At 62.4% G+C, this 14,067-nt stretch overlaps 1 protein-coding gene across 4 annotated transcripts in view; it reads left to right on the plus strand.

Moving 5' to 3' along the window:
• The window catches only part of EBF4 (EBF family member 4), a 90,969-nt gene that overhangs the window by 20,042 nt on the left and 56,860 nt on the right, over positions 1 to 14,067 (plus strand). For all 4 annotated transcript variants that reach the window (XM_043512884.1, XM_038400305.2, XM_043512885.1 and 1 more), the window contains 5 exons: positions 268 to 424; positions 1,909 to 1,972; positions 2,950 to 3,005; positions 3,357 to 3,430; positions 4,999 to 5,067. In XM_043512884.1, coding sequence (XP_043368819.1) covers positions 268 to 424; positions 1,909 to 1,972; positions 2,950 to 3,005; positions 3,357 to 3,430; positions 4,999 to 5,067 — 420 coding nt within the window. The remainder of the gene's footprint in view (positions 1 to 267; positions 425 to 1,908; positions 1,973 to 2,949; positions 3,006 to 3,356; positions 3,431 to 4,998; positions 5,068 to 14,067) is intronic.

The following is a 14,067-nucleotide window of genomic DNA, read 5'->3' on the forward strand; positions in this document are numbered from 1 at the left end:
GGCAGAGCAGGGAGCTGTGGGGCAGACAGGGTCTGACCGGGTGGGGTCTGTGAGGGGCAGCGCAGGGAGCTGGGGGGGCAGCGAGAGGGAGGGAGTCTGGGCAGGCAGGGCCTGCGAGGGGGAGCCCAGGGGTCCCGGGGAGAGCCGGGCGGGGGAGGCTGGCGGAGCCCGCGGCAGGGACACCGGGCGCTGGGAGCGAGGGGTGGGCACGGCTTGGGGGGGCCCAGCGGGCATCTGGCACTCAGCACCCTGTGCTCTCCCTTGCAGCGGGGTGGGCCTGGCCCGCGCCCATTTCGAGAAGCAGCCGCCCTCTAACCTGCGGAAATCCAACTTCTTCCACTTCGTGCTGGCCATGTACGACCGGCAGGGGCAGCCCGTGGAGATCGAGCGCACCTCCTTCATCGACTTCGTGGAGAAGGACAGGGTGAGAGCTCGCCTGACCCCTCTTTGTGGCCAGCGTCACCCCCGCCCCCTCCTCATGGCCAGCTCTGCCCCCGCTCCTGTCCCATGGTCAGTCCCGCCTCCACCTTGTGCCTCACCCCCACCCCATGGCTACCCCACCCCCGATAGGGTTGGCAGGTGTCTGGTTTTCGACCTGAACGCCTGGTCGAAAAGGGACCCCAGCGGCTCCGATCAGCACTCCTGACCAGGCCGTAAAAAGTCCCGTTGGGTGGCGCAGCAAGGCTAAGGCAGCTCCCTGCCTGCCCTGGCTCTGCGTGGCTCCAGGAAGGAGTGTCATGTCCCTCCTCCGGCTCCTAGGCCTAGGGGCAGCCAGTGGGCTCCATGCGCTGCCCCTGCCCCAAGCACCGGCTCTGCAGCTCCCATTGGCCAAGAACCGTGGCTAATGGGAGCTGTGGGGGCGGTGCCTGCGAACAGGGCAGCGTGCAGAGCTGCCTGGCCATGCTTCTGCATAGGTGCCGGAGAGGGGACATGCTGCTGCTTTTGGGAGCGGCTTGAGGTAAGCGCTGCCTGAAGCCCTTACCCTCCCCCCATCCCCTCGCACCACAGCCCCCTTCCCCAGCCCTGATCCCTCAGTCCCAGCCTGGAACCCCCTCCTGCACTGCAAATTGCTCATCCCTGGCCCCACACCAGAGCCTGCACCCACAGCCCAGAGCTTGTACCCCCCCCACATACCCCAACGACTTGCCTCAGCCCAGAGCCCCCTCCTGCACTCCAAACCCCTCATCTCCAGCCCCACCCCAGAGCCCCAGCCGGAGCCTTCCCGCGCCCCCCACACCACAACCCCCTGAGCCAGCCCAGTGAAAATGAGTGAACGCATGAGGGTGAGGAGAGTGAGCAAGTGAGGGGGGGATAGAATGAGCGGCCGCAGAGGAGGGGCAGGGCAGGGGGTGGGGCAAGGGTATTCGGTTTTATGTGAGTAGAAAGTTGGCAACCTTAGCTCCCACCCTGTGCCGCACTCCTGCCCCATGGCCCGCCCCACTCGCACCCCGCCCCCTCCCTGTGGCCCTAGAGCGAGTGGGGACGTGGCACCTCACGGGAAGGCCCCAGGGCAGGCAGGGGCTGGGGGTCAGGATTGAGGGGTATCGGCAGAGCTGTGGGTGGGGAGCGGTGCCTGGGCTGAAGCTGTTCTGACCTCCTTCCGGCCAGGGCCTCTCAGCCCGGCCCCGGGGTGAGTGGGGAGTCCAGCCCCAGCCTCCCACTCAGACCAATCCCCCAAGGTGGCCGAGACCCCCCCAAACTCACGTCACGGGCAGGAGACCCTGTGCGGCTGGCAGATCCTCAGCCCATCCCACCCCGTCCGCCTACATGGTGGAGGCCACGCGAGCTTGGGCGGGGGCGGGGGTGGGGGGGCAGAAAGCCGAGTCCCAGGTACCCCGGATGGGGGGAGGGCCGAGGGCTCAGCTCCCTGCCACCGGCCAACGTCCGACCTGCTGTCTCCCTCCCCAGGAGCAGAACAGTGAGAAAACCAACAACGGCATCCACTACCGCCTGCAATTGCTGTACAGCAACGGTAGGGGCCGGGGGCTACAGGGAAGGGGGGTTGTGGGGACGGGGGGCTGCGGGGCTGGGGGCTACCAGGCAGGGGGGCTGTGGGGCTGGGGGCCTGGGAGACGGGGGCTGCGTTGCAGGGGGGGCAGGGGGCAGGGGACTATGGGGGATGGGGGCTACAGAGCAGGGGGGCTGCAGGGCCGGGGGCTACGGGGAAGGGGGGTTGTGGGGCTGAGGGGCTGCAGGGCTGAGGGGCTGTGGGGCCGGGGCCTATGGGGCAGGGGAGCTGTGGGGCCGGGGGCCTGGGAGACAGGAGCTGCGTTGCGGGGGGCAGGGGTTATGGGGCCAGGGGACTATGGGGGATGGGGGGCTAGGGGCTACAGAGCAGTGGGGCTGTGGGGGCATGGGGCTGGTGGCAGGGGTTACAGGGCTGGGCGTCAGGAGGCCAGGGAGCAGGGGGGCGGGGAGCAGGGGTTATGGGGCCAGGGGACTATGGGGGCTGGGGGCTACAGAGCAGGGGGGCTGCGGGGCCAGGGGCAGGGGGCTGGTGGCAGGAGTTAAGGGGCTGGGGGTCAGGGTGCTGGGGAACAGGGGCTAGGGGGCCAGGGGGCTGGAGGGCAGGAGGCTGTGGGATCAGGAGGTTTTGAGGCTATGTATGGCACCCAGGACTGACTCCCTGGCGCAGCCCAGCCCCTGCGGTCCCATCCCCCTCTCATGTGTGTCCTGCCTCCAGAGGGGCCGGATGCGTCTCCTGCCTCCCCATCGATGTGCCGAGCTGCACGTTCTCAGCTGCTGAACTCCCCGGACAGTGGCCTAGAACTACAGGGGAAATAGCATCGCCTGGGGGGTTCCTGGAGTATGTGGAGGCTGCGGGTCGAGAGTGAGGGGCACTGGCGGAGCTGCGGGTTGGGGGGAGCCCAGGGCTGGAGTAATGGGGGGCTGCGGGTTGGGATTGAGGGGGTCAGTGGCCAGGTGAGAATGTCTCCTCTCCCCCCGCAGGGCTGCGGACGGAGCAGGATCTCTATGTGCGGCTCATCGACTCCATGTCCAAGCAGGTAACGCTGCCAGCTGGGGAGAGTGCAGGGGGAGGCTTGGTCCGGGCTGGGGGTTCAGACCGGGTCACCCCTCCACCACTCCCAGTAACTCCTGTGCCTCTGAGGTGCCACCCAGCCCCCACCGGGCCTGCATCTCGGGCTGCCTTCTGCCCCCAGGGCTTCCCCCACAGCACCCGTGTCCTTCCCCGTGGCCCACTGGCCGGGCAGCTCCCGGTTTGCTCCGTTCCCACGGGGGCTCTGAGACGCCTGGTGCCGGGTCAGAGCCGCCCCCCTGGCCGATTCCCATTGCGATCAGAGACCCCACGGGCTGGGCGCTGGCAGAGCCCCTCACCCGGCGCTCTCTCCCGCCAGGCCATCATCTACGAGGGGCAGGACAAAAACCCCGAGATGTGCCGCGTGCTGCTGACCCACGAGATCATGTGCAGGTAGGTGCCGGGCTCTGCCGCGGGGCCGGTGGGGCAGCGAGAGTGCTCATGGCCCCCATCCAGCCACTCGCATGGCTGCATGAGCCGGTCTGCGGGCCCAGCACGCACTGCGCACGCCGCCGGTGGGGGGCACTGCCAGCCGATTCTGCCTGGGCCCAGCGTCCTGGCCTCAGCCGCCCTCCTCTCTCTGGCTCAGCGTTCCCACCGGGGTGCCCACGGGTGACCCCAGTCGGGGCGGGAACGCAGGGCACCTGCCGAGAGCGGTGGAGGCAGAGCCGGGGCCGGGTTGGGGCGCGTTGGTGGGAGGCAGGGGGCAACTGGGGGGGTCCGTGCCTGGCACGCTGACAGAGCCGAGCTGGCCTGCCCGGAGCACCGCCCTGGAGCGCTGGAGACCTGTGTCTCCCGGCCGGCTGCACGCGGGCGGGGTGGGGGGGCAGCGAGCCCGCAGGGCCGGGAGCGTCTCTCCCCCAGCTGCGTCTCCGCGTGGTCCCTGGTGCCCCATTAGAGCTGCCTTGTTTATGACACTCGTGCTCGGTGTTTGTGGGAATTAGCGGCTGTGTCAGCGCCGGCTTTCCCAGCTAATTGATCTCCAGGAACCTCACTAATGATCTCGGGGCTCAGGGAATAGGGGGGGCTGGTGGGGCTGCTTACCCAGCCTCAGCTTTGTTTGTGTACCTGGGGCGCCCAGGGGCTCCCCGGCCTGCCCAGGGCCCGGCCTCCCGCTCGGTTGTTTATCCCTCGTCTCCGTCCCAGCCCTGTTTTCGGTGCCTGGAGACCTGGGGGCCAGGCCGCAGCTCCCGGCCTCAGCCAGCCCTGACCATGGCTCCAGCTGCGACTGGGGGCTGGGCTGGGGGTGGGGGGCAGAGCCTCTCCCTGCAGGGCCAGTGGTTCAAACACAGCTGGCTGGCAGCGAGCGGGCACCAATGACCCCCCCCCCACATACCCAGCGCTCGGGGTGTGTAGCTAGAGGGGCACAGGGGGACCCGGGGGTCTGAGCACCCCCAGCAGACGAGCCTCTCAGTTGGTGCTTTGCTCCCAGGCTGGGAAGGGGCGTGGGTCACTCAGGCTCACAGCAGGGCCCCAGAGCACCCCCAGAGCTGGGTGGGGGCCATGACACCCGCTCCCACCCTGGGAACAGTGCTCCCCCAGGGCAGTCCCCAGGGCACCCCCAGCTCTCTGGGGCCTCCTGCAGGGGTCTTGGAGTCTGGGTGCTGCCCCATACAGGCTCCCCACACTCCTGGCTCTGCTCCCTCCATGGGGCAGAGCCTGAGCCTGTGTGCTACGGGCACGGCTCTGGTGGTGGTGGGGGGCATTCGTGAGGGGTGTCAGGGGGAAGGGGATTGGAGAAGCGGAGGGCAGAATGGCAGGGAGGGGCAGCGGGAAGAATGAGGGGAGGGGGAGAGGTACGGAGATGGGACAGGCAAGGGGATGGGGGGCTCCTAGCCTGGGCCACCCTGTCCCCCTGCCCCCATCAGCCGTCCCTGGGGGTGGGAGGGGCACCAGGCCCTGGGGGTGCGGGTTCTCCTCTCCCGCTCACCCCGACTTCTCTCCCCCTCGCCCCGGCCCAGCCGCTGCTGTGACAAGAAGAGCTGCGGGAACCGCAACGAGACGCCCTCCGACCCCGTCATCATCGACAGGTGAGCGGGCCCCGCGCGCTGTGCCCTGCGCCAGGCCATGGGACCCCCAGACCCGGACCATCCTGGGATCCTATCCCCGCACACCATCCCCAGCGCTCCGACAGGCCGTGGGACCCCCCCAGGCTGTCCCATGGTCCTGGCCCCACACGCCATCCCCAGCACCCCACCAGGCCATGGCACTCCCTCCCCCATGACCGTCCTGGTCCTGTGGGCTGGATCCCCCTCAGGCGGGGCTCAGTGCCGGGGCCTGACCCCGCCAGCGGCTGAGCACCCTCAGCACTGCCAGTGGGGGGAGCTGGGCACAGGCTTGGGCCCCGAAAGACTGACGGGCACCTGGCTTGGCTGAGCTGGGGGGTGGTGCCTGGAGCCCCGTCCTCTCCCTCCCCCACTGCCTTGGGGTGCCATCAGCTGCGTCTCCCCGGTCCCCGGGCTGTGTGGCTGTCTCCTCCCTGGACTGAGCCCCGCGCTGCCTGGCTCCGTTCAGCCCCTTGTCTGCTCCTGCCCGCTGGCGTCGTGGCTGGCCGGGTGCAGAAAGGGTGACTGCAGGATGGGGAAATCAGGGGTTCCTGGGTCCAGCCTGGCTACTGCCCTGCTCCATGCCGCGGTCCCCCCAGCTGTAAATTGGGGGTGCTGACGCAGTCCTACACTCCTGGAGCTGTGCAGTGAAATGTGTTAAAGCTGGCCAATGGCCTTTGGGCAGGAGAGGCTGGAATGTCTGTTCTCACCCAGCACACAGCTGGCCTATGGAACTCACTGCCACAAGAGAGCCCTGAGGCCAAGAGCTTTGCAGCATCCCAGGGAGCAGGCCTTGGCATCGATAAGGAGAACGCCCAGTTACATTGAAGGGGAAGGGAAGGGGGTGTAACTCCTGCTGCTACTGGACATCAGCCACCCTCCCGCCTCCGGGCCTGGGATGAAACCCTCCTGGAACGGATTATTCCATCATTGGCCATTGTGGGATTTCTTGGGGTGTCCGATGCAGGCCCCTATCAGACAGGATACTGGACTGGACTAGCCAGACTCTGTGTGTGACTGCACTCTGTTGGAATTGTTCTGCGCGGTGTCATAGGCCCTATACTGCCGATAGCAGCGATTCTCTGTTATCTGCAGCAGCAGGAGAAGCTGAATTCTGTCCCTGCTGTTGCTGTTCAGTGCCTCCAGCATGGGCATCGTGCCAGCTCTGGGGCTGAGTCCTAGGGGCCCATGGCTTTGTGTCACTGTTATTGCTATGTGCTGGGGACGGGGTGCCAGCGTGTGTGACATGTGGCGAGGACATTCCCTGACAGCCAGTGCAGACAGCAGAGGAGAGCTGGCCTGGGAGCATGAGCCAGATCTGTGCTCCCCTTTCCGGGTGTCCCCACTCCCCCATGCACTGTGTCTCGTCCTCAGTGTGTTCCCCTGGAAAAGAACCATCCCCAGCCAGCTCTGGTTTCCTGCGTGGGCAGCTGCAGTGCCCAGAGCCACGCTGCAGTGATGCTGCATAGCGGCCATTTCCCTCTGAACAAACCAGCCCGTCCAGGCGACGCGCCATGGGGCTGGTGCCTCCCAGCAGCACCCAGATACCTGTGCGCCCCTACTGTGAATGGGGCGGGGGGGCGGGGAGAGGTGGTGACACAGGGGAAGAGACCTGGGTCACAGAGCCCCTTCCTGCATTCAGACCCCAGACGGCTCAGGAGCTCGCAAACCTGGGTCAGCAGGAAGGGTTGAGGGGCAGTGGAGGGGGGGGGCACTTGGCTCCCTGCCTCTCCGGAATAAGCAGGGCTGTAAATTCCCTCATTAAAACAGTCTCACCCCAAAGCCCTCCAAGCCTCAGGCTCCCCTGGAAGCCCCAGAGGAGGCAGAGAGCAGGTGGGGGGAACCTCGGGGCTCCGGGGAGTGAACGCCTACTTCATTGGTGGGCCGAGCTCTGCAGTGCCCGCGCCAGCCCCGGTTTCGAGGCTTGGCCTGGGTTCTTTATGTTGGTCCCAGCAGGGCTGGGTCTGCACACGCCCAGGCTTGGGGCCCGAAGCTGGTCCATAAGTCAGGCAGACAAGGAAGCCTCTGTCCCCACCACAAACTATCAGCATCAGCTGCCTCCATAGTGGCTAATGGGCTGAATTCATGGTGTTGTCCCAGCCACTGCTGGTGGCAAATTAGGCTGTGCTTTGTAAATCGCCCTGTCCTCTCGCTGCCCACCACGCAAGGCAATGGCTCTGTGTCAGAGCCTGCATGGGGCTGGCCGGCCGCTCAAGGGGCCCGTGGGCTAGGGATTGTGCTGGCAGGAGCCTGTCGAGTGGGGCTGGGGACCCCAGGAATCAGAGGCGGCAAGGGTGTTTGGGCCAGGCGAGCTTGCTCAGTGCATGCATTAGATCGGCTCCCGGTTCTGGGTGTTTGGGTCAGGGGAGGTCCCTCAGGCCCTGCATTGGATCGGATCTGGGGTGGAGCGAGGTCCCTCAGACCCTGCATTGGATTGGATGTGGGGTGGAGTGAGGTCCCTCAGGCCCTGCATTGGATCGGATGTGGGGTGGAGCCAGGTCTCTCAGGCCCTGCATTGGATCGGATGTGGGGTGGAGCCAGGTCTCTCAGGCCCAGCATTGGATCGGATGTGGGGTGGAGCCAGGTCTCTCAGGCCCTGCATTGGATTGGATGTGGGGTGGAAGGAGGTCCCTCAGGCTCTGCATTGGATCAGATCCGGGTGGAGCCAGGTCCCTCAGACCCTGTGCGGCTCAGTCCCCGGAGCTGAGGTTCGGGGCGCTGACCCTGCCTGTGTCTCCCCCAAGGTGGGTTTCCCCGGGGAGGTTTGCCTGATGAGATGTCAGTCTTGTCGCCTGCTTGGAGCCCCTTCTACAGGGACAAAAGCCGCATACTCGAAACTAGGTTCCCTCCCTCCTGCTTGTGGCAGCCAGGCAGCCAGACGCAGCAGATGGTGGAAGTGACATTTGCCGTCAGCGCCGCACTTTCACTGCAAATAAAACAAATAAATAACACAAACAACATGGAGCTGCTTGAATTAGCCAAATGGGGAATGTATGTCAGCGCCGCTCCTGCTACCCTGGGACGCGACAGCCTCACCGAGCTTGGGACACGCGCCATGTGGGGCTAAGACACGCCTGGACATAGACATGGCATCCACGCAACACACACAGAGTCACCAATACAGACACCCCCGGACCCCTACCCCATCCAGACACAGCCAGGCCATGCCCATACAAACGTCACACAAACCCACCATGCCCACGCCCCGTATGGACACAGACACCGCTGGCACACAAACCCGCCGTGCCCATGCCCCGTATGGACACAGACACCGCTGGCACACAAACCCGCTGTGCCCACGCCCCGTATGGACACAGACACCTCTGGCACACAAATCCGCCGTGCCCACGCCCCGTATGGACACAGACACCGCTGGCACACAGACCCGCCGTGCTCACGCCCCGTATGGACACAGACACCGCTGGCGCACAGACCCGCCGTGCTCACGCCCCGTATGGACACAGACACCGCTGGCGCACAGACCCGCCGTGCCCACGCCCCGTATGGACACAGACACCGCTGGCACACAAACCTGCCGTGCTCACGCCCCGTATGGACACAGACACCGCTAGCACACAGACGCGCCATGCTCACGCCCCGTATGGACACAGACACCGCTGGCACATAGACCCGCCGTGCTCACGCCCCGTATGGACACAGACACCGCTGGCGCACAGACCCGCCGTGCCCACGCCCCGTATGGACACAGACACCGCTGGCACACAAACCTGCCGTGCTCACGCCCCGTATGGACACAGACACCGCTAGCACACAGACGCGCCATGCTCACGCCCCGTATGGACACAGACACCGCTGGCACACAGACCCGCCGTGCCCATGCCCCGTATGGACACAGATACCACTGGCACACAGACCCTGGCCTGAACCCCCCAGTGGCACTGAAGGGGGGTCCTTGGAATATTTAGTTTCTTTTGTATAATCCCAGGTGACCCCTGTCAAATGACTTAATGTGATCAAAGAGACTCGAATACGGAACCCCCAAAGGAGACAACTGTGCCTGGGTAGCCCTGGTCTGACTGCCCAGGGAATTACTGAGGATGCCTAACTGTGTCCCTCAGACTCGCCTGTTTGCAGTCCCACATAACTTTCTGAAGAGTTGAACTTGCAGGCTGAAATTTCCCTTGTTTGGATTCTGCCCATGGGTGAATATTTCTGGAAAATTTGGGTACAAACAGTTTAGCTATTTTAGGGTAAGAATAAAATGACCAAAAAACCCCACAACAAACAAACCCAAAACACGCACACTTTCCCCCTTGCCAGAAAACCTTCCTGCAACCCTTTTTATTTATGTATTTAGTTTTGGCCACCTTTAAAGGCAAAGGGTGAAAGTTAAAAATTGGCTCCTCCCTGGGGAGGAGCGTCTGTGACTGTCTGGGTATAACAGGTTTGGATTTGACGGAATTAGGACCCATGCAGTGACGTGCACGGCTAAAGGAGGCTGTGTTGGGCATACATGCCTGGCTTGTTCAGCTGGTGTGGTGTGGGTGTGCAGTGACTGGGACAGGAACCTGTGTATGCTGGAAGACAAAATCTGACTGGCTCCGAAGCGAGCCGTGGGCAAGCCATTGCCCCTGCTGATGTCCTAAGCTGTGTCACTGTTCTGAGAGGGTCTAGCCACTAGTGACACGGTCTGGAGTGTTCCTTTTAAACAACCGAGGCAATTCCACCCAGACAAAAACTTTGTTAAGGGAATTTTAAGGATAAACAATCAAAGGGCAGGAAAAAGCCAAAGCGATGGGCTGGATTCTTCCTGGACTAAAATAACACTTTGCTCTGAGCACCTCAGTTCACCTGCTTGTGGAGTACGGTGCTACTGAGCATGGGGAAGTGTGCTTGAAAGTTACCCCTCACAGCAGTCTGTGAGGACTCGCTGGCTGGCTGGCTGGCTGGCAGACAGTACAATGTAACCGCCGGCCGGGGGAATCGCTGATAATCACGTGCGGCGTTTCCCCCTGTCCTTGTCTCCTTCCTTGATTTCCCTTTTCGCTGTGCTCTGACCTGTCTTTTGCTTTGTGTTTTTCCCGTGCAGTAGCGTTCTCCCAGAGCTTGGCATGCTGCGGTTTCTTTTCAGGCAGTAGCAGTTTTCCCTGTGCAGTCCAGGGAGGAGAAGACTCGGAGGGGACATGGTAGGCAGCAGGGCCCAATGGGCAGGGCAGCAAGCTGGTGCTCGGAAGAGCTGGGGTCGGTTCCTGGCTCTGCCGGCTGACACCCCGCCCGTTGCTTCTCTGTCCTGTCAATGCCGATGGGACACTGCTCGGGGCAGGGACGGTCTCTCCCTGCGTGTGCGGCGCTGTCTGGTGCTACTGCTCTGTAAAGACACGCTGCCATGATCCTGGCGCGCAGAACGAGGGGGGAGACGGGAGCGCTCTGAATACGAGCGCCGTCAATGGAGCCGAAAATCCGTAACTCTCAAATAGCCGCAGGGACCTGCTCTTCTCCCCGGTGAGCCTGAGCTGCCAGGAGAGAGCACTGCAGCCAAGAGCTCCGTCAGCTTTGTCGAGAGCCCTGGCATTGTCTGGAGAACGAGAACATCCCCAGTGGTTAGTGCTAGAAATCTGCCTCCTCCAGCCCACGAGGCAGCCCAGCCACCCAGGTATGAGCAGAGAATTTCTCCGAGATGATCAGGGCTTTAGCCAAGACAGTCAGGGAGGCAGCCCCGGGCTCTGTGTGTCCTTAGCCTGTTTGCTATTAGCAAGGGGATGTGTCACTTGATGATTCCCTGTTCTGTTCATTCCCTCTGGGGCACCCGGCACTGGCCACCCTCAGAGGACAGGACACTGGGCTGGATGGACCTTTGGTCCGACCCAGTCTGGCCGTTCTGATGTTCTGTGGGCAGGTGGTTCTGTAATTGTCACCAGTGGCATTTCTTCCGCTGACTCATTGGTCACTGGCCTCTGGTGGAGGCAGGAGACTCAATGGGTCACTGCTCTGACCCCTGCCAGCCCAGGCTAACAGGGTGGGGCTCTCTGCCCTGTCTAGTGTGGAGCGTGCAGAGAGGTTTGCCCAGCAGGGCTGGCCCTGGTGCTCACGTGGGGAAGCCTCATGCTTGTAGATCCCCGCAAGCCGCTCACCCAGTCATTACAAGTGATGGTCCATATGGGGAACTGACCTCTGAGGGACCTTTCCCAGTCTGTAAGAGGTCTCTGACCCCCCTGCTGGCTAACACACCCAGTCCTTCCATGCAGGCAGGAAAGCCTTGTGCATTTGCTCCCAGAGCTCTTGGGTTCGATCTCCACAGCTGTCCCAGACGGGGTCGGCATTGCATCCCCACTTCCCCAGATGCTGCATGGGAGGCAAGGAGGTAGAGATCCCTGCAGGTAACAGCCGTGTGCTTCAGCTCCCGCTGTGGAGGAGGGGGACAGTTCCATCCCTGCAAGCTAGGGAATGCGCTTTGGGAAGGGTAGAGGGGCCCACCCCCCACCAGAGTCCGGGGTGTCTTTGCAGCACCCTGACTGTCCGGTTCCGCAGCGCTGCAGTAGCCAGGGAATGTGTGCTGGGACCTGGGACATAGGCGCGGGAGCTGGGGGTGCGGGGGGGAGCTGCAGCACCTCTGGCATGCACTGGGGGCTCTGCTCCTGGCCCCTTGCCTGAGGTCCCAGCTGCCTGCCCCATGCCCAAGGTTCTGTTCCAGGCCTTGGCTCCTGGCCCTGCGCCCAGGGTCCCAGCTGTGGCCCCAAGCCTGGCCCCTTACCCCTGTCTGGGGGTAAAAAGTTTGGGGCCAGTTTCGCTGGCTTTCAGCAGCCCCACTATAAAAAAATATTCCAGAGTCCCTGATTAGGGACACTCCTGCAACGGGACTGGCTGGGGGAGAGCTGGTCCTGCTGGCCCGTAGCCTGTAGTTCCCTAAAACAATCCCGTTTTATCCGCATCGCACCTGTCACCCTGCAGGGCCCAGGGAATGGATCTGAGCAGGAGTTATACACTGGCATCTTCACTGGCCTGGGCAATGCAGCTACCTGTGGGGAGGTGGCAGCTGCTGCCCAGAGGTGCCACTCAGCAGTGTAGAAGAGGTAGTGAGGCGGAATCCTGTGTCCAGCTGAGACAATAGGGGCTGTCTGAGGGCAGCAGACTGTGGTGGGCTGGACACCAGGGTTAACACTCCAGTTCTGGAAGAAACGTGCTTGGAGACCACGCTTCCTCTGGCTCCCCGCAGGGAAGAGCTCAAGGTGAGGGGGAGAGCCGGGGGGGGGCGGGGGGAGGACGTGCAGAGCAGTAAAGGGAAGGCTGACAATTAATTTTGTGGGTGCCAGGGTGCATTGTGGGAGAGCGATAGGAGCCCAGCTGTCAGTTTGAGAAATGAGGTGTGATGCAGGGAGCCAGATGTGCCGACGAAGGGAAGGGAGCTTGTTAGCTAATTGCACGTGCAAATCACCGTTCCCTGTCCCTTGGCACCAGGACCGATCCATGCAGCTGGGACCATGGCGGCCAGGTGAAGGGGAGAGTGCCCCCCCACCGATGCCTGTGCACCCCAAACGCTGCTTGGGCTGGGCTGTGAGCACCCTGCTCCTGTGAGAGACCGTACCCCTCCTGTGGGGCAGCTGGGGACAGCCTTTCTCTGTGGGGACGGGTGGGATGTAGGGACCCGGAACGGCCAGTTGAGGTCAGGAGATGCTGGCTCTGAGCCATTTGGGCCGGTCGCTGGGTCAGACACTGAGCTCCTTCTCTGGGGAGCCCCAGCCCCCACCAGTGGGGCAACCAGGGCTTTTTCTGCCCTTTACGTCAGAACAGGGGAATCCAGGGAGAACCCTCCTTTTCTTCCCATCCCTAGCAATTCAGGAACACGGCAGTGCCATGCTGGGCCAGACATCAGCCCAGCTCCGACGGGATCTCCCCTCCCTGGCCAATCAGGACAGACCGTTGGCCCATCTCCAGTGGGATCCGCTCTCCCTGGCCAATCAGGATGGACCATTGGCCCAGCTCCAGTGCAGGGATTTCCCCACCCCACCCCCGAATTTCCCCAACACCTCCCCCCACCCCAGTTTTGGGAACTAGTTACATGCAGTGTTGCCAATTTAGTGATTGTTTGGACATTTGAATTAAAATTGAAACATTAATACACACTTTAAAAGCATATACAGTGTATGATAAAATACGTGTATCTGAAAAGGTATAATAGATTTGAAAAGTATGAACAGAGACCAGCTTCCTTACACAGCTGTTGTTTTTTATGACCCTGTCACTGCCTTCATTTCGGTGATGTTGGCCAACCTAACAATTTCAGATGATGATTTGTAAGCAAAGTCTAAATGAGCTCTCCCTGACAGCTAGTGATGAGCTGGGGGCTGGGGGGGGAAAGGCTTCAGGACCAGATTGTATTTACATTCACACCTAATCTACCCAGGTATCCAGCAAACAGAGCTGCGTTGCCCAAGCGATAGATTTTGGCTGGGGTTGGGTTACAAATCACTTGAATGCGGGGGGTGAGGGTGGAGGAAATGTTATTCTTATTGTAGGAGTAAAGTGCAGTAGAACTGGACATAGCCTGTGCTGATTGAGGGCATCGAGAGGGAGGGTGGGGACAGGTGTTTTGCTTGATGGTCTGCCTGAGTCACAAGTACGATTTGACCTGCCCCTCTCCACTGTTTAAAGACAGAGCTGATTAGGCTCCATAGATAGTCTTTGTTTTGTTAAGTGACCATTACAGCTGAAATCCGGTCTAAGTGCTAAGACCTGCGGTGGGACAGTGTTTCTGTGGCAGAGACAGCCCAGCCTGCACTAACAGCGAGGTTCCCCCACTGAGAGCTCAGCTGAAATCACGGAGAGCTGGTGGAACCTCAAGAGACCGACTCGCAGAGGTCACAGTGGCAGCAGAAGGTGACGGCGCAGGGCCATTGGCAACAGAGCAAAGGAGTGAACGGTGGCATAACGAACAACAGTGGCCAGAGCGAACAGTGAGCAGCTGGAGAAACGAGCAAGGTGCCTTCTTGCCCCCCACCTGGGAGGTGAACTCATGTGAAAGCGGCT

The sequence above is a fragment of the Dermochelys coriacea genome, chromosome 4 (genome assembly GCF_009764565.3).
Source record: "Dermochelys coriacea isolate rDerCor1 chromosome 4, rDerCor1.pri.v4, whole genome shotgun sequence".
Taxonomy (NCBI): Eukaryota; Metazoa; Chordata; order Testudines; family Dermochelyidae; genus Dermochelys; species Dermochelys coriacea.